Source organism: Anoplopoma fimbria, chromosome 19, assembly GCF_027596085.1.
Source record: "Anoplopoma fimbria isolate UVic2021 breed Golden Eagle Sablefish chromosome 19, Afim_UVic_2022, whole genome shotgun sequence".
Taxonomy (NCBI): Eukaryota; Metazoa; Chordata; class Actinopteri; order Perciformes; family Anoplopomatidae; genus Anoplopoma; species Anoplopoma fimbria.
In genome coordinates this window covers 2184979-2208077 of record NC_072467.1, presented here as the reverse complement: position 1 = coordinate 2208077, position 23099 = coordinate 2184979, and the positions used below count along the sequence as shown (strand labels likewise).

Below are 23099 nucleotides of genomic sequence, written 5' to 3'. Positions count from 1 at the left end.
TCATTGCAAAAGGTGGATACAGTGTTCAGAGCAAAGGTTAATAACATATTGAAAAAATGAGATGTAAAACAAGAGGACCAACCCAAATGAGATTCTATAATCTATAAGTGTGTTTCTGTTTTGGGAATTTCTTCACCTGGAAATAAAATCAGGTGAAGAAGAAAAGCTCAGATATAAATATGTATATTATTGTTTACGTGCAACTTAAAATGTAAACATTAAATATTATGGTTTTACCTTCATTTACCAGGTAAGTTCTAAATATAATTTTTTTGTCTTGTGAATAAACCACATGTGTTGTAAAAGTTATATACAAGAGGATTCACGACTATAAATTAATATATGATGTTTATTCACATCATAATGGTGAAGTTTTTATTATTTGACAATTTACTGTGTCATTTTTCTGAAAGACTCAAAAGTTTCTTTCAGTGTAATCCATTTATCTGATAGTTAAATTAATCTAACCAATGTTGTTTTTTTAAGAGTCTTTATCCAACTGTGAGTTACCACAGTTGGTAACTCAAGTTAAAAAATCACTTTAACATCGCAACTAATCTTGTTTTAGAGCATTTTATTCATAGAAGATATTTTGACATGGCTGTATAGTGAAAAACCGAATGATGCTTTGGTTTTGTCCTGGTATTGTGCATACTGGCTCACTGGGACATGAGCCATCATTCATTCATGTCATGAGTAACACCTGTGTCAAAATGTCTGCAGTGAATAAAGGCCCTCTTGTTTTCATTCCTGTGACCACAGTATGAAAATCAACTTGCAAAGAATTGATGTAATTGGTAATCCATTTCAAGTTATAACTGAAATCTAATACATCATGGCATGAACCATTGGCAGTAATGTTAAGTATGTGAGGTTTTTAGTTGGGTGTGTGAGAAAATCAGCAAAACCTGCAAAGACACTGGTATGTATGTTGGGTAAAGAAATGTTTTGTTCTTTCTTATCTTTGTTTTTAGTTTATATTTCACTCAAACATGGAAGTGAGATGTACAGGTGTTTACCCACTCACAGGTGGATGAAGACCATGAGAAGCAGTTGAAAGCTATGTAAGAGCCAGTAAGTGGACCGCATACACACAGTTTAAATGTAGTATTTGAACTGCAATTCATTTAAAAGGCTGAACTGCACCAAAAAAAACGACTCCTCTAGGCAATAGAGCAACTTTTAATGTATTATGTAACCACTTTAAAAACTCAAAATAGCTACACTGATTGCTTACTTTGTCAGAAAGAATGTGCTGAAAGGTAAATGACAGTGATCAGTGAACAGGAAAAACATTTATACTGGAGTACAAATGGCTGATTGCGATTAATGAGGAGACATTTCTCTCTTGAATGTCTGTAATTCTATTTTTTTCTCTTCTCTTGCATCCCCAGTGCTTACTTAATACTGTAGGCTTGAGAGGAAACTCAATCTTGTTGAAACGTCCCTGTCCAAGGTCCTGAAATCTGCTTTCCCAAGCATGCGTCATGTGACTTCTCCCAGCTCTGCCTAGCTCAGCACCAAGCACCAAGCCTGCTGGTTTCTGGAGGTTTCATGTGAGAAAGGGACGAGCCCCGAACCGCTTTCCTCTCTCATCTTGCGTTGTTTGGACTGTTTATTTCCCTCCCCCACCTCCCTCCTCCTTTTTGCCTTTTTTCTTTTTTTTTATTTGACAATGTGGACCTCGGGAGTATGACAAAAGATTTCAGGATGCTGGACTTGTGCTGCTCGGTTCCTCTCTTCTTTACTTAAATGCCAACACGGTGAATGCGTCGGACAGAGCCTGCTGAAAGTCAACATCTTGTCTTTCTTGATTTGATTTTTCCCTGGAGCGACTTCAGAAGGATGTAACGAGTCTCCTCATCAAAATGCAGAAGGGAATACGACTCAATGATGGTCATGTCACCTACCTGGGGCTTCTGGCGAAAAAGGATGGTACAAGACGAGGGTGCATGAGCAAGAAGAGCTCAGACAACACGAAATGGCACACAAAGTGGTTTGCTTTGTTACAAAATATGCTCTTTTATTTTGAGAACGAGTCCAGCTCTCGACCCTCGGGATTGTACCTGTTGGAGGGATGCATATGCGACAGGACACCTTCACCCAAACCTTCACAGTCAGCCAAGGAGTGTTTGGAGAAGCAGGTACTGAGAGTGCACACACACACACACACACACACACACACACACACACACACACACACACACAGTCTCTCTCTCTCTCTTGCACTGCTTAACTGTTTTTCATGCTTCATGTTAAAATGATGATGAACACTGAGGGAAGAATTTGCTCCTTTGAACTATTTGAGTCTGTTGTTTTCTTATATATGAGAATATTCTTCTCATATCCAATCACATGATGACCTCAAATCCAGTGCAGCAGAATAGCACGAGGTTCCAGACTGCTGTATTAGACGTTATGTAACCCATGCATGGTATTAATGATGAGGTAACAATATTAACACCTAATGATATCACAGCAGCCCTGGCACTGGGCTATGCAGTGTTTTTGCTTTAGGTTGCAGCAAACCCGAGCTTGATGGGTTTTTTTTTTTTTTTTATTGGTGGGATAGTTTTCATTGGTGCATGGGATGTAAATTGTTTCTGTTCTTATCATAGTGGTGCATTTGCATCCTGGTTGGTCACATATTTTGCTTTTGACTTTCAGTGGTCATATGTTTGACGGTTTAGGGCGGAGAGTGATATACCTAATGCTCCTTCCAACGAAACATGCAAGAAAAAAAAGAAGTTGTTGCCTCAAGGTTTCCATCTTGTGGTTAAATGATGAGATTACAGCTGAAGCTGAAGAAACAGCAGGGTGCCTGTGATCAGTCAGCTCTGATGAAGATGACCTGAATGAAATGATTCAGTCTACTACTGGATATTTTATTTGCAAAATAGATGATTATTGTTTTTTCCATTTGTTATCCGCGGTATCTATCACACTTTCTTAAGGCGTTTTAAAGACGCAAGTAGAAGACATATTTAAATTAAACTACACATGAAGCATCCACTCGATCTTCAAAGATCTCATCTGGCTGTTACTTAACTCAGCAAAGCATGAAAGTGAGGAGTAGAAAGGTTGACAGGTCTGTTGTCATTGTTATTGTGAATAAACAGTCGAGGAACATAATGCCTCACTGCCACTGGCTCTCCTCTCTCCAGGCTCTGTGCCTGACTCTGTCGGTAGGGCTGCAATCCAAAGTGAGTCCAGGCTCTTCCTGTGAACAGCTGCCTTTGTGCTGACAAAGCAGAATGCAACACACTGCCTAATGTTGTGCTCTCACAGTAAAGCCACCCCCAAAAAAAACCTCCCTGAAAGAATTTGGATTATTTTCTGTTTTTGCCAGCAGTGCTGTTTCCTCTGCTTTGTCCTGTTCTACATGCACAAATCTAAAGCATGCTGCAAAAATCCTGATTAACAGATGAATTTGTGATCAACTTGAGAGAAGGTGCTTGATACACTTTGCTCTGGGAATTCTGTTTGCAGAGAGTGAAAGCACTGAGAAGTGCACAGATAATGAATGACTAATGTGACTGATATGACAGGCTTCTTACCTCTCATTGTAAACAAACAAACATCCTTTACAAGGACAAATAATAGTATGGAAATATCAGCTCTATCTCCTATCCCCACCTGGATTTAGGGTTTTGTGCAAACGTTTTAGCAATCCACCATAATCCCTACATTATATTTATCCTCAAATGCAGTTAGTGTGAAAATGATAATGCGTTTGAGCCCCATGTTTCTATGGCAACCCTTATTTGCATCCTAAAGAATGATGCAGTTGGAAGAGGCGGGGTAACCGAGATGAGAGAAGAAGCGTGTCGCATCTCTCCTATTAATGTGAGCGCTATCTGGGCTAAATTTGTTCCTTGCTGTACCTTGGAGGGGTCAGTGTCCATTTATAGAAAACACAGCTCGCTCACACTGGGGGAACAGCAGCACACCGACCAATAACACAAGAAGCTACGGGAGCAAGAGATGGTTGATTTGCTACGAGGTATACAGTAAATATTATGTTACGTACAATATCCTGGTGATGTTGATAGGGAGAAAACTGAAGTTCCTCATTAAAATAGAGTGGATGCAGAGTGATAACCAACACTTCAGGCAATATACATATAGATCTCATTATGTTATTTAGGATAGCCCTTTTACCGTATTGCTGCAATCAAATGCTGCTGTTAATCAGTCAGTAGCCATTTTTACAAGACAAAATAATTATTCTGCTCTAATTAATTATTTACCCATTCACTCATATCCACAGCACAGCAAAACTGCCCCCATAACAATAATACTCATGTATCTATATGATAGGTTTTTATCAATGGATTATCAATCTCATTTATCTCTGTTCAGATCAGTAATGATGTTTAAAGGTGCATGACTCAGCCATAAACATAGAGCAGGAAGCAGACAGTGTGCTTAACATTGCCTCACACCAGACACTCACCGCGCTCTTAGAGAGACCATGAGGGAAAACTACAACAACACGCATGCCTCTCTGCCAGAAATAGATTTTTCTTTGACGGTAGGATGAATACCTAATGAATGTGAAGATGGAAGAGCAGTCAGCCATGAATAATGATCAGTTGCAGGTTGATAGGCGCCTGTTGAACATCTGCAGGCCAAAGATTAGAGTCTGGTCTCTCTCAGCACGGCTGGAACAATCCACAGAAAGATGACATGTTTCTTATGGGAGCTGTGTTAGTGTTTAATCATGTCCCACTTTCGGAGATCTTCATTATGTTTTAATAAGTAGTATACACTATATGTAGCTTTCATCAAAAGGTCTTTATAAATATGATACAAACTTACGAACTATAACATTTAAAAATAAAGGAAAAATGCTGTATAAATGCACAGGCTTTCCTTAATATGCAAACATATTTTTTCAGATTTGTAAATTGCCGTGGAAAGTGGACACTTTCTAGAAAGATAAAATACTAGTTTCGACTTTCCATATCCACAAACATCACTATATTTGTTTGTATTAAAAGCAGTGTTTGCTCATTTTACAGTTATCCAAATAGTTACACCATTTTGTAGAAGTGTTAAAATCTAGTTAAATAGCAATCATCTTTAAATGGTAAATCTTTTGTATTAAAAAAATAGTTTATTCAAGCAAAAGTACTTAAGTATTATCTGCAAAATCTCATGTACAAGTATTTATTTTGAATGTAGAAGTGTTCCCTACATACAAGGAAACTCCAGATAGATGGTTTACAAATTGAAAACCCCAAAATTGACCCTTTCAATGCTTAATCTATGAAACCTTAGTAAAGTGCCCTAATTAATAGAATAGTTAAATAGGCTAAAGACAACACCAACAACAAAAACAATAATAAAAACAATAATAATACAAACAATAATATTATTGTTGAAACTAGTAATAATACTACTAATATACTACTAATTATAATAATAATATTAAATATTTATAATAAAACCCTTATTTTCCGTTGAGCTTCAGTTGCTAGGAAACAGGTATCGCGCAGTTATGTAATTGGCTGTGGCTCCATCCTCCATGTCTTATGGCATTTCCTCCTGGGAACCAGAGACATCCCAGGAACCGAGCTGGGGGAGGCTTCCCTCCGTGTGCTCCATCAAGTGCACTGGTGGGCGAGGACGATGTGGCTTCCCCAGGCCCTGTGTGGTTTTAAATCACCCGCTTGATGTCGGCGGCAGCGAGGCAGTGGAACAAACACAAAGACAAAAGCAGTGGAGAAGCTTCAGTTAAGCCACTATATAATAGATTTATCTAGAGGGCATGCAATAATGCATGCTCCCTTCTGTGTAGAACATATAGCATGTCAGATTAATAATAGCCCTGTTGTTTCTAACAAGAACTCCTCCCCCCTCCCCCCTTGTTTGTTTCAGTACTATTTCACCGTCAGCTTCACCCATGAAAATCAAAAGGCGCTCGAGTTACGCACAGAAGATGTAAAGGACTGCGATGAATGGGTGGCTGCAATATCACACGCCAGGTAAAGGCACACATCAGTGAAATGTGCAGACATGGCAATTAGAAGTTGAATTAGTCAGTAGAGGGTAAGTCATCTATGACTGCTCAGTCTGTAGGGGGTTGTTGCCATGGTTTCGTAAGTGGGGTTAAAATATGAGGAATGACAGAAAAATGCTTTGTTCAGAAGAAGAAAAAACTGATTGCTTTGATGTGAGATGAAACTACATGCACTGATGTGAAATTAATTACTCAAGCTTTAATTCAAAAACTGTGTGTGTGTTTGTGCTTGTGTGTGCGTGTGTTACAGTTACAGAAACTTGGCCAACGAGCATGAGACTCTCATGCAGAAGTATCTTCATCTGCTTCAGATTGTGGAGACGGAGAAAATGGTTGCTAAGCAACTTCGACAACAGATAGAAGATGGGGAAATAGAGATTGAAAGGCTTAAGTCAGAGGTAATACTCACTGTGATGCCTTTACGGTGAGGAGTAGGGACTTAAACAAATACCAATACATTATTCGGATTTGAACAGATACAAACAGCATACATTTTCATTTGTAAAATTCGATCCCCCTGTCCCTCGCCAAATGGCGCAGTTTTCAACCTTTTCTTCTCAGAGTCCTTCCTCAGTCAGATTTAAACACCCCTTATTCAAATCAGCTGAATGCACACTTTACAACTATATCAGGATGTCTGTGTCCATTGAGGACGAAGGTCCATAAATCAGTTTAGGAATCATAGAAAAAGGTGCTTCAGATTCACTTCAGATCATCATCTTCATTTTTCTTCATTATCAAAGTTATCCAGGTGTGTTGTCTGCACAGTATAAACAGGAACTGATTGTAGACAAACCAGCAAGACTTTCCTAATGCAGATTTCCCAGAATGTGAACAAATAAGCTACAGACTAAAGACCCAGATCATCGATGTCATCCTCAATTACTTTCACCAGTATTTGTTGTGCAGTTTAGGATGAAGCTCGACTGGTTGCACAGGTTTCATTTTCACCTCATGATTCGATGGTGAAGCCTAGCATCTTCAGCGACTTTAGCTAAATTACCCTCACATTTTATATAAGAATACAAAGAGAATCGTGCATTATGGCACACAAAAAAACATGTGTTCTTATTATTTTAATACTAATTGTATTATTATAATTCGAAGTTGTACACGTAAGTATATGAAGTCAATAGCAGTAGAAAACAATTTACCGAAGTGTAGATCCAAATACACATATTTTTTCAAGATAAACAGATACCGATAGCAGCCCTGAATTACATCCCAACTCAGGAGTATCTTTCTGGGCTAGTTTGGGCCTTCTGATGGCGGAGGTTTTACTGTTAAAATATCCAGGATTTTGAACCTCTCTCACCATAATAACAAAATATTACAGGGTTTTCTATTTATAGATAAATATCTGGCAGCCACAAATGCTATCAATCACAATATCAACAATATCAATAGACTTCCTGAAGTGGCAGTTACATCAAAATCTTGTTCCTTTCCAAAATGTGTTAGCGTCCTCTCTCCTCAGCACAACAAACAGCTGAACCAGTAGGGAAATGATGGATCATGCTGATTGTTGCTATGTTTGTCTCAGATGTGTATAAAGTCGTGTGAGAGGACAGAAATGGAAGCACTGCCCCATCACAGGGAGAGACAACCAGTGTTCAGGACAACCTCACTCCACTTTGCATCTCCTCTCAGAAACAATGCCTCCAATAGGGCTGTATTCTTCAGATCAAATAGTCATGTTACTTTAATGTGCAAATGTGATGCTTGAAATCATATTATGTGCTGAATATGCATTAGCAAGGCTTTATATTGCATCTCTTTTATGAAATGCAATGACAATTTCTTGTCACTTGCACCTTCTATAAAGTAAATGGAGACACTTAGCTTCAAACAGTTAAAGGCAGCTCCAGTCTGTTTTTTTTTTTTTGTCAGCAGCCTGTTTACCTCTTATCAACATGCAGGACAGTTCAGAACATATTGCGTTTAAATAACCAATGTAAATAAATATTGATGCAGCAGTACCAGCCAACTGAACACAACTAGTTCAGTCAGGCTAAATGTCTCAGTGTTGACAGTGCTCACAGGTCCTGTCCTGGTGACTCAGTCACTTTGTTTACATGATGGTACAGTAAGTGAGAAGCAGAGAAGTGTGTGAGTGGGAATGACTGGTCTTTTTTTGTGGTTGCCTCCTTGGCAGATCTCTGGGCTGCTCAAAGACAATGAGAAGATTCAAGCCAGCCCAGCCGCCGCCCCAACCGATGACGACTCAGAAATCAAGAAAATCAAAAAAGTGAAAACACATGATTTAAACCTGTTGCTAAATTCTAGAGTATCTTATGATACTGGAAAACTAACTACAGCCTTTAAAACTTCAGGTCCAGAGCTTCCTGCGAGGCTGGATCTGCAGGAGGAAGTGGAAGACAATCATCCAGGATTACATCCGCTCACCGCATGCAGAGAGCATGAGGAAGAGGAACCAGGTGGTGTTCAGCATGTTGGACTCGGAGGCCGAGTACGTCCAGCAGCTTCACATCCTGGTGAACAACTTCCTGAGGCCGCTCCGCATGGCAGCCAGCTCCAAGAAACCGCCCATCACCCACGATGATGTCAGCAGCATATTCCTCAACAGGTTGGATCCTCTCGTCCCACAGATAACTTCCAAAATTTCCTTACAAAATATTATCACCTTAAAAGTATCCAGTGGAGTTGTTTTTTTTAACACAGCTTTGGAGCAATTGAATGTGATCGTTTGTTTATATGTTGTGCGTTGTTCTACTGATCGCCGGCTGGTGGCAGTAACAGGGTCAAGAAACGTATCAACAAACCAACAAAATGCAAGAAAAGACAACTGCTAGCTAGCAAAATTATGTAAAAGAAACTGATTTAAAAATACTTAACAAATCAACTTTTGCAAATGTTTTATGACAAAGGAAATGCATTAAATGCATATGACCTCAAGGATACATACAATTTGTTTCTTGCTTGTCTACTTTTACAGTAAAAACATATAAAGTGTATAAGTTACTTGTACTTTATTCGAGAAGAGTCGGTTTCTACATAATTATTATTCTTAATGCTTGTAATTGGTGCCGCCACATTGCATTCAAAGCAAAATCAGATGATATCATGCAGGTTTGCCAGAACTCCTTCAGCTCAGACTCCAGCGGGGTCTTCCGCACATCTGGGTCCATCCACACCACCACAGATAGACCCAGATCCAGCTTTGCCGCTGCATTCAACCTGCTTTCTGAAGCTCTGGTGGGAGGAGGAGAGCTCAGGGCCCGGCAGCAGCATCTCCTCCTCCAGCCAGAAGCAGAGCTTCGCCTCTCTGCTCATCTGCTTGCCACTGGGAGCAAACACGGACACCATATACTGATGGAGGCTTGAGTGAACCAGAACCAGTACTGAGCAGGACAGAATGTCAGACCCTGCTGCAGTTAAATGAGAGGTTTTCTAAAGGGAATCTGATGCTCGGAAACACTAACACTTTTGTCCTCTAACGGCACCAAAATCTACAGAACAAAAAAGTCCCTTGTAGTGCAGTTGCTTTAAGATAAATACAATTCCTATTAAGAAATAAAAAAATAAATCACAAAAAAAATAAAGAAACATAATTTCTCACCATTTAAACTGAAATTACCCAAAAATGTCAGCTGTATGCTGTCTATTGCATCATCTAGACAAACAGGGGTTGTTCTCTCATATTAGCTTCAAGGTTGCAGTTTGAGTTTTGTGTCCCTTCAGTCACGCAGACAGTACAATGAAGACATTAATCTGCATGCACCCTTATTGGCCTATTCGAAATCCACCCACAGTCCTCCCAGCACGTTCATGCTCAAAACCTGCACACTTGTGCTCTCGTACACACTACCTGGTGTCAGGTCTTTCCTTTACCTCAGTATCACTGGGTGTTGGCAGAATTAATAACATAAACTCTGTATTTGTTTCAGAAGATAATCTGTTTTTCTTTCTTCTTTTTCAGTGAAACTATCATGTTTCTACATCAGATATTTTACCAGGGTCTAAAAGCCAGAATAGCAAGCTGGCCAACATTGGTGCTGGGTAAGAACTGTTTCATTTACGTGCCTTTTTTCATATTGTTACCATTGAGAAGCCTTCAGTTTTGTTGTTTCATTATACACAGTATCTTGGTATTGATCTCTCTATAGCCGACCTGTTTGACATCCTGCTGCCCATGCTGAACATCTACCAGGAGTTTGTGAGGAACCACCAGTACAGCCTGCAGATCCTGGCTCACTGCAAGCAGAACCGAGACTTTGACAAGTTGCTGAAGCAGTACGAGGCCAAACCCGACTGTGAGGAGAGGACTCTGGAGACCTTCCTCACCTACCCCATGTTCCAGGTGAGCTCATTTGTCTCACTGATATACACAAGAAATAAAGGCAGGCCCATTTGTTTGCCGCAGAGCTGCAGCCTGAGGCCAGATTGTGTCGTTAATTCTGAGCTCTCGCATCCATTCTGGGCCAAGTTCTTCTCTCCATTAAAAAATGTTACCCTTGGGCCATATAATTCACCAACTTAATACTAGTTGGCTATAGCTATGCCAATGAAACCCGGTTGTAGCTGTCTGTAAAGCAGTTGGCTGCTTTGTTTTCTGGATATTCAAAGCTGGACGTCTGTTAAAGGCACTGTCTGTGATCCAAATGCTAACAAAAAGGAAAGGCCCCTCAACAAAATACAAACATAACTGGAATATTTTATCACTCCCAGAATGAATGAATGACATGTCCATCACGTCTATGAGTTATTTGTTTTTAATATTCTTGAATATTGTTTATATAGTGTCACTGTAATGTACATTGTCACAAGATTTCGTTTTAGATTTCCAGACTTTTTATCCTGCTCTCTATAATGTTTCCTAAAATTGTCACTTTATATTCATATTGTTTGCAACCAACTCTCATGCTTTTTCAAAGCCTGTAAACATTAAAGTTTTACAGTAGGTTTAGTTATAAATATATATATTAAAAAAAAAGTGTTGTACCCAGAGAAAAACATCGGACAGAATATTGCCCACACCTCTATTCGGCCGCTATTGGTGTACCTCAATAATCGTTTCAGGTTTATTTATTGCCCTCAAAGCATTTCATAGACTTAAAGATGAGCCCACTTGCAGAAGAGAGAAACCTGCCACCCAACTCAGTAACTTTTTATTTTGTTCCACAGTAATGGATGTAATTTTCGATTTGGATGATGAATGGTGTAGTGCCAAAAAGGGCAAATACAACAGAGGTTTAAAATAATAATTGTAACAAAATCTGACTCATTTCCACTTTAACCAAAGCAATATTTTCAGTCATGTGTTCTGGCCTCTATCTTGGCTATCATGGCTCGGTGAGGACTTGGCGTCAAAGACCAGACTCTTTCTTGAGCACTGATTGGCTCTCTAAACCATGTCCCATATTGTAGCATCCCTGATTAAGAACAGAAACTGCAGGCACTTGTCTGCTTTGGCTCAGAATATCCCTGTAGTGTTTTCATGTCTATAAAAAGCGGTTGTTTTTTGGATCTCAGGCTTTAATAATGGCTCCTTTCTGGCAAGGTACGCAGTTTCCCGACAGTCCTCTCTGCTGGGGCCTACTGCAGGCTGTGCTGTGTTGATAATAAATTTTGCTGATCAGTGTAGATTGTGCTCTCCACTGATCTACTTCTCATTAGTGTACGTACACGCCAGCACGTGTGTATTCCCATGTGTGCACCTTTGTGTTGTTGTTGTTACAGTTATGCAGGCATGTAAGCTCTCATATTTGAGTGAGACTCCCCTGTACCTACCTTGTTGTCCTGCTATTCTGTCTCTGTAGATTCCCCGCTACATTCTTACACTCCACGAACTTCTGGCCCACACACCACACGAACATGTAGAGAGAACCAGCCTGGACTACGCCAAATCTAAGCTGGAGGAGCTGTCCAGGTAATTTTGTGTAATTAAAGTCAAAGAGTTGCATGCCATCTCAACTGAGCAACACCACAAACCACCAGTGTGATGATTATCATGTTTTCAGTATAATGTAGTATTAAAAAAAACATTAAAAAATTTTTTTAGGAGAATTTAGGAGTATATAGAAACGTAGAGTAAATTAATTTTTGACCCATATTTACATGCAGAAGTTGTAGTACTATTAAGTAGTATCTGCAGTGCAAACTGTAAGATACAAAAGTCATGGCAGGCAAAGTATGACAAGCACTTGCTTATTGCTGTTAACAAACACTTAACTGACAATGACCAGGATTACTTTAATACCTTTATTAAATATTATTTCTCTCATAGGAATTTGGCATATGGACAGTAAGTGGTCAATTTTCAGAGATATTTTACTAAGTGAATCAAACTGAAATAAAAATTATGTTATTAATAATCTTGATAAAGTCATGAAATCAAAATTGACAGTAATACTTCTTGTGTTCTTGTGTCATTTATTTGTCTCATGTTCCCATACAGTCCTATTTCTATTGAATCAGAATGATTGAATGTCCCTTTTCCATAGAATCATGCACGACGAGGTGAGCGAGACCGAGAACATCAGGAAGAACCTGGCAATAGAGCGCATGATCGTAGAGGGCTGCGAGATTCTCCTCGACACCAGCCAGACGTTTGTAAGACAAGGTAACAGCTGCCTTCAAGTGCTCTACTTCAGATCCCAGCCAAGAAACCTCCACAGAAAAGCAGAGTCGTGGCAGAAGGGGATTTCCTGTCCTCCCTTACCTTTCTGACAGCCTGATCTCACATCTTCCACCCTGTATTGAGCCTGAAATACTCAGTTAAAAAAAAGGCATGTCTATTGCTCTCTCTGGGGAACAATGTGTACTCCCCGTGAGGAATTTCCAAGTGTAATTAGACTGTTCAGAGGAGAACTGATGATGAATCTGGGACTGTAAATGTCACACGTCCCCAACAGGCCTTGATGGATGAGGAGAGGGAAAACAGAAATGGTAGATTATTTAATCCTTAGCATCTCATGTGACCCTACATGTATTCATATGTAGAGGAAGGCAAGAAAAGCAATTTGATATTGATTATTTTTTTTATTCCATTTCTCCTTTTTTTTCAAATTCCCCTTGTCCTTGCCTCTTTTCCACTTACATATTTGTCTTTCTCCTTCTCTCTTCCTCCTTCTATTTGCACACACTCTTTTATTCCTACATATAGGGTCTCTTATCCAGGTGCCGATGAGCGAGAAGGGCAAGATCACCCGTGGGCGACTGGGCTCTCTATCCCTGAAGAAGGAAGGGGAGAGGCAGTGCTTTCTCTTCTCCAAGCATTTAATCATCTGCACCAGGGGTTCTGGGGGAAAGCTTCATCTCACCAAGGTGAGCCTGTGCTGCTGAGCTAGCAATGGAGCTGCTCCTTATTTCAGACATCAAAATCTTACAGCAACGCAGAGAAAATAAATACTGAATCTGGGCTAAATTGAACAGATTAACTGACAGGAGATGAAAGCTACAGGGTTAGTGATGTCATGGCTTTTATCAGTGGCAATGACCGCTGGAGCTCCATGCGCTAATACAAGCCTGCTCATGCACACACGCACACACACACACACACACACACACACACACACACACACACACACACACACACACACACACACACACACACACACACACACACACACACACACACACACACACACACACAGTTCAATGAACATGTTTAAAAGCAGATTGATGTCACTTTGATGTGTGTTATGGAGCGGTTTAGTGGTATTTCTCCACATAACTCACCATTAAAAAGGGCAATTGATGCATGGAGTCTTAACATGAGTCCATAAAGCTTTCAACTGAATACCTTACATACATAGAGTTTCAGTAAAACTGAGGTTTTGAAACCTGCAATTACTGCTTTTTTATTGGAGTTGTGAGCACAACATTTGTCATCACTTTTTAAGTTGATATGGCAAAGTTGTTAGCAGTTAAGAGTCACTTATTTACGCATTCAGGAGGGAAACATTATCATTAATTTGGAGTCTTAATTCTGGGAGTCAGATTTTGGTTTCTACCTGAGGGAAATATCTGGTACTTTACAGCTAAATGCTCCTTATGTTAACCAGCTTGGTACTTACATTGTCTGCCTTTGGTGCTGAGCAGGTATTTGCACAGTGGGTTCATAGAGCTTTTTCACTGAAAACAGCTAAAAGAGCAGTGAGAGTGAACCAGACAGCTAAACAATGAACTGAACTTTAAAGCTCTGTAAAGCCGAGGGTTAGCTTCAGATTGAGGAGATAATGCTCTGCATGTTTATCCCTACCAGCGACCCCTTCAACATTGTCATTTGATACATTATTAGAACAATCTTAATCTTAGAACTATAATCCTTAATACTTTCATTTTAATACATATAAAAATATTAGATCAGAATTATTAGAATATAGATTTAATTGTTAGTAGCGGGGTCGGCCACTAGATTCAAATTGTCGTCACACATTTTGAGTTAAAAGAGGTTGGAGGGATGAAACTAAATATATATTGTATGTTGTTTTCAGAATGGAGTAGTCTCGCTTATAGACTGCACTCTACTGGAGGACCCTGAGGGGACAGATGATGAGTGTGAGTGTTTTATTCATACTGCAGCTTACAGAGATATGCATCATACCATGTGTGCTGATGTATATAATGTATGATTACAAGAGTGTGACGGAGTGTATTAATATTTTATAATTCATATTTGGAACAATTGAAAAAGTGCTTCAGAGGCAGGCATTGCCACTAGAATCTAATACAGAATCTAAACAGGTAAATAAATAAATGTCAAATGATGACTGATTTCCTCTTTTTTTTGCCAAATGTTGACATTTGGCTTAGTTTAATCTTAGTTTCTTGTTGCAGTAATACATGTGCATGAATTAACAGAGAAAATGACATCTTGTTATGTCCATGTGTTCGCCTCAAAGCCAAATCAGACAAGAGCGGCCAGGACATGGAGCACCTGGACTTCAAGATTGTCGTGGAGCCAAAGGACAGCCAGTCATTCACAGTCATCCTGGTGGCCTCCTCGAGGCAGGAGAAGTCTGCATGGACCAGTGACATCAGCCAGGCACGTCAACACACATCACAGTCTCCAGTAGTCAGACGAGAAGCCGAGGATGTCGGCAGAAAGCCTGCACGTTACAGAACTCACTAACATTTCCTCTGTCCTCTCTGTTTACTTCCACTGCATCTGTCCCACAGTGCATAGACAACATACGCTGCAATGGGCTGATGATGAACGCCTTCGAAGACAACTCTAAAGTCACAGTGCCACAGATGATCAAGTAAGCCTTATTTTTATTTACAGTTTATGCATCTTTCTTTCCGTAATTTCTTAAATCAATTATTTCTTATTTTCCTGAGCAGGTCAGATTCAAGTCTGTACTGCGATGACGTGGACATCCGCTTCAGTAAGATGATGAACTCCTGCAAGGTGCTGCAGATCCGCTACGCAAGCGTCGAGCGCCTGCTGGAGAGACTGACTGACCTCCGTTTCCTCTCCATCGACTTCCTCAACACCTTCCTGCACTCCTATCGCGTGTTCACCACCGCTGATGTGGTGCTAGACAAACTCATCACCATCTACAAGAAGCCCATCAGTGCCATCCCTGCTCGGTGAGTCAAGTTACATGTAGCGAGGTTGTTGACCGCAGGAACAATAGACAAATAAATCTTATTGGATATGTTTGGCATCTATCCAGACTTTATGCTGCATAAAGATGAGACTGATCCATAATAATGTGAAGCTTTGTCATCCTCTCATCAATGCTAGGAATGTGCAAGAGCATAGGAACAAGCTACAAGTTTAACTTTTGGGTTTAACTGCAGTGATGCAACTTGTTTTTATACTGTTTTATACCAGAAATTATGAATTTATTTAAGTTCTTTACATTTACTGAAGGTTAGTTCCACCTAAGGAATCTTACTTCAAACATGAAGCAGCTCTTACAAATAGTTCAAAACAATAATAAATAAATACCTTGGATATGTGGCTGACTTAAGGAAAGCAACAGCCATATGAGTAATACAACTTGATGTGGTCACATGATGGATGACCATGTGTGAAATTAGTTGGTTATGGTGTTTGTTGTCTGATAGATAGACGACCGTGTCCTTTATAATCCGTTTTTTGAAAGTCCAAGGTCATGCCAATGAGATACATTTTGATTTAGGATGGTGAGGAGGGTGAAAAGTGATTCTGGTGTTCAGGGATATTTGTAATGTGCGTTCCATGTGACAGAATTGGTGATCACATAATGTATGTGGAATGGTGAAGTCCAGTGATCTTTAAAGCTTGGGGAGTTTGTTTTGTTGGTTAATGTGAGCATAGAAAAGCAGCAGATGGAGCAGTAGATGAAGACAGGCTCTAGGATGCTTCAGCATCACTGTTTGTTTGTGTATTTATGTGCGTGTTCAGTGATCAAAGGCAGTAATTGGGTCCAGACTCTCCTGCCTGCCTGCCTGCCTGGGAGCGTCTCAACTGGGCTCTGTCGCTCTATGGCAACCAACCTCGGTGCTGCAGGACCCCACCCTCCCCTCCTCCCTCTCCTTGTCTGCAAAGATCCATAGTGTGAAATATTGACGAGGTGTTGCAGTGGGGCTAACTCACCGCTCCGCAGGCCTTGAGCGAAGGCCCCCACAGTGGGGTTCAGATCACGGGGAGCTCCCCATGCCCAAGACCCTGCAGCATGCTCTCCCGCGGCGCCTGTCATGTCACTGTGAGACACCTACACTTCTACGCTTGTGTCAGCAGTGGCCATGCGCACTATCACTCGGTGTGCTATTTGTGGGAACCCGTGAGGTCGCCAGGAGGGTGGCAGGGAGTGGGAGAGGTTTTCTGCAACACTGCAGCTTGCATCTTGCACTAAAACAACGAGATGCGGCTGCAAAGAGACTTCTGGTTGCTTTGACGACTTGGGTTGCATAAATTATTTAGGAGGTTTCGTGTATTTCGCTTAGCTTTTAAAACAGAAAATATTTACCACATGTCAAAGAAAAATATCCAGATGTTCTAAATTCACATGCATATATATCCTCCCTTGATGCAGGTCCCTGGAGTTATTCTTTGCCAGCAGTCAGAACAGTAAACTTCTGTATGGAGAGCCTCCCAGCTCCCCCAGAGCCAGCAGAAAGTTCTCCTCCCCACCTCCTCTCGCCATCGCCAAGAATTCGTCCCCAAACCGCCGGCGCAAACTCTCCCTCAACATCCCCATAATCACTGGGGGCAAAGCTCTTGACCTGGCTGCCCTCAGCTGCTCCTCCTCAAATGGCTATGCAAGCATGTACTCAACCATGTCCCCATTCAGCAAGACCACCTTGGACATCAACAAACTGTACGTGTCCAGTCCCGTCTCCAGCAAAATCCCTGATGAGGGAGAGGACAAGAAGGACAAGGTGGAGGATACCACAGTGAGCAAACAAGGTAGGTCAGCAAGAGCAAATAAAGACCAAATTATTCCAGTTTTGATTAGCAGGAATTATGTTTTTACTGAATTTTATATGATACAGATCTCTCTGTACGAGAAGAGAGTGACAACGATCAAAACCAGAGTGATGAAGGAGACCCAGAAGCCTCTCCCACCAAGTCACCAACCACCCCGAAAAACATCAAATGCAAAAACTCCTCAGGTACATTGTGTCCTAAACATGTGCAGTGACATAATTACGATCGTCTACACTAACATGCCACCAGTCCAATGCACAAGCTAGTTTCAAATTTATTAGAGCCCTTTGCACTTTTTTTTTTAACACAGTAACACACTAAATAATAAAAAACAATACTTGTAGCTGAATTTTCATTATGTTTTTATTATTAGGTTTCAAAAGGTCACAATTTACTGTATGCAAGTTGTGTATTGGTTTATTTTGCATGGAAATTGATGATTACACTTTGCAATCGTCAATTGATTAATATATCTTGTGCAAAAACAAACAGATAAACACCCTGCCACAGTGAAGTGTATAAATATAAAATATAAACTTGTTGATCTTGTGGGGAAAGCCAATGCTTGGATTCAGTAGGTGTAAGGGAAACTTGTGTCATAGCAACTACATCAAGAGCGTGTTTTCCCTTCCGCCCCCACTAATGAGGCTTTTTCACTGGAGCCAAGATTATCTGTGCCTTCTAAATCTCATGACAAAATCACACAATGGAGTTTAAAGGAATCTATTGTGTGAGGTAAAGAATTAACTGAAATTGTGAAGCAGCGAGTGCTCAGCTGCTTATGATCTGTCTATGTTCCCAGGATTTAAACATAGCAGACTGCAGAGAATCTGTTGATTCCTCTGTTATGCTGATATTTGGTGGCTATATTTAGCTGCAACCATCTTGAATATCAAAGCCTCTTGCAAAGGAAAGTCTGGAGGGAAATTGTTATGTTGGCTTGTAGTGCCCCCTAGTGGATGTTTGCACAACAAGAAGCAGGTCATTCTGCAGTCAGTACATATTCAGTTAAACTCAAAGTGATATTAACAATATATCACCATCACTTTTCTGTAAATTTGTGTTATGTCTCTCCTCAAACCGACCACCAAACTAGATTTACCTGCCACCAAAATCAATCTTTTGCCAGTTTCCAAAGGGTTATTCTCTCTTTTTTTGTGACTCCCTGTAGAGTTCTCCCTGTTTTCCTACAACAATGGCATGGTGATGTCCTCGTGTCGAGAGATGGATAACAACCGCAGTGCCGTGTCCGCTGCCTCCGCCTTTGCTATCGCTACAGCTGGAGCCAATGAGGGCACACCTACCAAGGAAAAATATCGGCGGATGTCGCTCGCCAGTAGTGGTACAAACATCTATTCACTATTCCTAAGGGCTAGCCTCCAGTTTCAACATAATGGTTATATTAAAACTGCACCATGTCAGGTCAACTGATATTAGATTTATGGGTTCCTCAAACGTTGATGTTCTTTATTGCCAAAGCTGTAATCTGTCACATGTGTGACGAGAGCTTGATGTAGAAACTCACGTGATATGTTTTCTGCAGGCTTCCCAACAGATCAGAGAAATGGAGACAAAGAGTTTGTGATCAGACGAGCAGCGACCAACAGAGTCCTGAATGTCCTGAGGCACTGGGTGTCCAAACACTCTCCGGTAAAGCATCCCCGACACAGTTCAAGGCACAGTTATAGGCACAGTTTATATCCTGCTGGAACACTGTCATAGTTTACAAATGCATATACTGATTAATGCCTCATTTCATATTGATTCTGTAAGTCAGCTTCTGTAGCAGTAAAACACAAATTTTACACTCATTTCTGCAAAATGTTTGGATTTCTGCATTCTGAATATCACAGGTTGGTGATTTATGATAAAATAATTTTCAAGCAACATGTATCTGTGCTGCCCGTCCCTTCTCCAGGACTTTGATAACAACAATGAGCTGAAGACCAAAGCTATTGCCTTCCTGGAGGAAGTGATGCATGACCCTGAGCTGTTGACCCAGGAGAGGAAAGCAGCAGCCAACATCATCAGGTACTGTTGTGTGCAGTTTGATTGTGGGATTATTATGTAGACCCAAAATTAAAAAAGATATATTCTGTACATATTTTCAGAGCTTGACCTCTTTTTTTCAGGACTCTAACTCAGGAAGACCATGGTGACAATCAGATCACCCTTGAAGACGTGACACAACTGGTGAGTGAAGTCTGCCGGTGACTACTCAAAGCTGATGACGATAGGTTAGGGTAGAACGTAGATGGACTAGTAAATCAAGAGCTTTGCTTTCTGGCTCAGCTCCCTCTACACCACAACGGTTCGGTACAACGCCTGCATCACTGCTGATGCCGCGCCAAATCACCTGTACATCTAATGCTTCATTTTACCCTCACTCATGAACAAGAACCTGGGATACTTGAACTCCCTCGCTTTGGGCAGTCCCTCTCTCACAACACGTTGGGCACAATACACAATTTTCCGGCAGAGAACCATGGCCTCAGACTTGGAGGCCATGGTTCCACGCTTAAGAGCTACCCTATGCTTGAACATGGTGTTTGTTATGGCAAATTCATGACTAGCACCTCTTGGGTATAGATCATACGGGCCATTTCTTCCAATAACCCTCTTTCAAGTTTGTTCACATATTGCCCAAGTGAGCACTGAAGTCTCCAAGCAGATCTCTAGTTGGAACCCCTTCCAGTTTGCCACCCAGAGACTCCAAGAAGACAGAGTACTCTGAGCTACTTTTTATGGCGCAAAAAAATAAAATCAGAGACTTCCACTCAGCGACTAATAGACGACAGAGGCAACCCTCTTGTTCCAGTGTAATACCCCAACTCAGCGCTGCTCAGATGGTGTTCGTTATGGGCAACTCCTGAAAAGGCCTCTCCAGGAATTCGGTTGCAGAACCAGTGCTATGCGTTGAGGGGAGTCCATCTACATCTAGTTGATACCACTCCACCTTCTGCATCAGCTCAAGTCCCTTCCCCGCCAAGAGGTGACATTCCACATACCAAGAGCTGGTGTGAGATGCCTAGATGCAACCCAACCCCAATATATATCATAGTATTTATGTTCTGTGTTCCACTTATTTGCTACTTTGTGCCAAATTGCTTGATACATTTTGATCGTTTTCCGCTGCTTTGTTTCTTTAAGACCGGTGAAGGGAAGGTTGAGCCCTTTGAGAGTCACTCTGCGTTGGAGATCGCAGAACAGCTCACTCTGCTGGACCACCTTGTGTTTAAGGTCATCCCATATGAGTGAGTGTCATCTCATCTCAGCTGTACATGTCCGTGGCCAAGAAGAACACATTGACCAATTCAGTGTTCACATTTCATTTTCACTCTGTTAACAGGGAATTCTTTGGACAAGGCTGGATGAAGAACGACAAAAATGAGAAGACGCCGTACATCATGAGAACAACAAAGCACTTCAATGATGTATGTTCCAATAAACAAGCCCCTTACACATCTTATGTATTAGTGATTGTCAAAGGATAATATTAAAGTTTTTTTTTCTCTCTTTCTTCTGCAAGATAAGCAACCTTATCGCCACAGAGATCCTACGCTGTGATGACGTGGTCACTCGAGTGTTGGTCATAGAGAAATGGGTGGCTGTAGCAGACATCTGCCGCTGTCTCCACAACTACAATGCCGTTCTAGAGATCACCTCCTCCCTCAACCGCAGCTCTGTCTTCCGTCTCAAGAAGACCTGGCTCAAGGTTTCCAAGCAGGTGTGTATCTCCCTATGTGTTGTTTGTTGTTTGTTTTTCTTCCTAATGTGCTTCTTGTTATCATTAATTGTGTCCTTGATAACCCTTTCTTCTAGACAAAAGCATTGATTGACAAGCTGCAGAAGCTGGTCTCATCAGAGGGGAGGTTCAAAAACCTGAGAGAGGCTTTGAAGAAGTGAGTTCAGTTCAAGGACATAGTCTGTACTGGATCAATAAAGCAAGCTTGCAGTACAAATGGATGATGTGTGGTTTTTTCTCACCAGCTGTGATCCTCCCTGTGTGCCCTATCTGGGGATGTACCTCACAGACCTGGCTTTCATTGAGGAGGGAACGCCAAACTACACCGAAGACAACTTGGTCAACTTCTCAAAGATGAGAATGGTGAGATTTTGGTGTCCTGATGAATGAGAGAGTTTGTGCAGGTGTGTGTTTTAGTTGTGTGTGTTCAGAATTTAACATCCTGTTTTTTATGGGGTTTTTTTCAGATTTCTCACATCATCAGAGAAATCAGGCAGTTTCAGCAAACAGCATACAAGATTGACCTGCAACCAAAGGTAAATGAATACCAAAACTGTAGACAGTCTTTCCGGCTTTTGTCACGGTAAGAAATCAGTTTCACAAGCACCTGTGGTGAGTCAAGGGGAACTTAAGGTTCTTTTGAAGAGCTGAGCACAGACATTTGCTCTTCAGTCACTCTTAAGCAGAGCAAAGCAGAAGAGGTCAAGTCAATTTTATAATATTGACTACAATATCAAACATTTGCCTGAAGGGGTTTTACAATCTGCACAGTTTTTATGACACCTCTCTAGTCCCTAGACCCTTGTTATATTAAATGATTTTAGGGCAGAAAAAGTAAAAATCAACCCTGTAAAAATTCTTATTTTGTTTTTTTATTTAAAAAGAAATTGCAATTGCAAAAGAAAATAGACCAGATTTTTCATAAAATGAATATTGTGTTGTAACCACTTGGTGGTGCTGACATCCTGACCAATGTTTTGCAGGATCAACTTGACATATCGTAAGACAATTAAAACAAAAGGAAATCTGAAAAACAAGCATATATGCTACATAAATTAGAATTTATTTTCCTAACCTTTCTGTAATTTTAGTTTTATATCTGAATTAGTGGATAGTTTTATTCCTCAGCCCTCTAAAAAAAACATTAAAGTTACTGATTAGATGACCTAGTCATAACCTATAGTTGTATGATTCTGCTAATAATGCCCTACAAGTAGTCATTGCCTTATTAAAGGGCTCACAAACCAAAATGTTGGCGACTACGTAAATAGATAATCAACAATTTTGGCTGCCTAAGCTATTTTGTGTTGTTTGAAAAGTGTAAAGATTAATTTCAATGAAAGAAAATTTCTTAAACGTGCTTTTGTTTTGTCTTTTAATCTCTCAGGTAGCCCAGTATCTACTGGATAATAGCTTTGTTCTGGATGAAGAAAGCATGTACGAAGCCTCTCTCAGAATTGAGCCTAAAGTGCCCAACTGATGGGAAAGTTGGTCATCCACATTATTTCCTCTGTTAATATTACACACATCAGTTAACAAACACATCAACTTTTGTATAGTTGTACATGTTTAAGATATTTGCTCTTCTGTACAGTAGATGTTTAAGGTTGTTTGACGACACAAAACCTTTGTGTATATTTTTTGTTTGTTAATGTTGCCATGACGCCACCTACTTTGTGGTTTATTTTTTATTTCTTTGGGGTATTTCAAGCATAATAACAGAGGTCCCTTTGCCTGCACACAACTGTGTCTTCTTAGTGACCAATGACATTATTTTGCATCATCTCATACTGTGTTGACTTTGCACTTTCTGAGCACTCGTGCTGCTGGCCGTTGTTCTCTTTGCCTGAGTTTCATCGATGACTGAGTTTCTCTGCAACCAATGTAGCATTGTAAAAATGTAACTGCGTCAAATCAGGTAAAAGAGCACAGAGAATATTACT

At 40.6% G+C, this 23099-nt stretch overlaps 2 protein-coding genes across 4 annotated transcripts in view; both read left to right on the top strand.

Moving 5' to 3' along the window:
• The window catches only part of LOC129107893 (pro-cathepsin H-like), a 243842-nt gene that overhangs the window by 212275 nt on the left and 8468 nt on the right, over positions 1-23099 (top strand). The window lies entirely within an intron of this gene.
• Positions 1869-22636, top strand: rasgrf1 (Ras protein specific guanine nucleotide releasing factor 1). Of its 2 annotated transcripts, XM_054619486.1 has the most exons (28): positions 1869-2144; positions 5884-5990; positions 6276-6423; positions 8181-8273; positions 8359-8612; positions 9966-10045; positions 10153-10346; positions 11806-11915; positions 12490-12608; positions 13152-13312; positions 14087-14089; positions 14485-14548; positions 14893-15035; positions 15170-15252; positions 15335-15583; positions 17017-17390; positions 17477-17596; positions 18583-18753; positions 18955-19061; positions 19330-19442; positions 19544-19604; positions 20562-20665; positions 20761-20845; positions 20941-21138; positions 21234-21313; positions 21402-21519; positions 21624-21692; positions 22544-22636. In XM_054619486.1, exons 1-28 carry the CDS (start codon positions 1869-1871, stop codon positions 22634-22636), a joined length of 3777 nt encoding a protein of 1258 aa, XP_054475461.1. The 2 variants fall into 2 exon arrangements, with proteins under 2 accessions (XP_054475461.1, XP_054475460.1); XM_054619485.1 differs by lacking the exon at positions 14087-14089.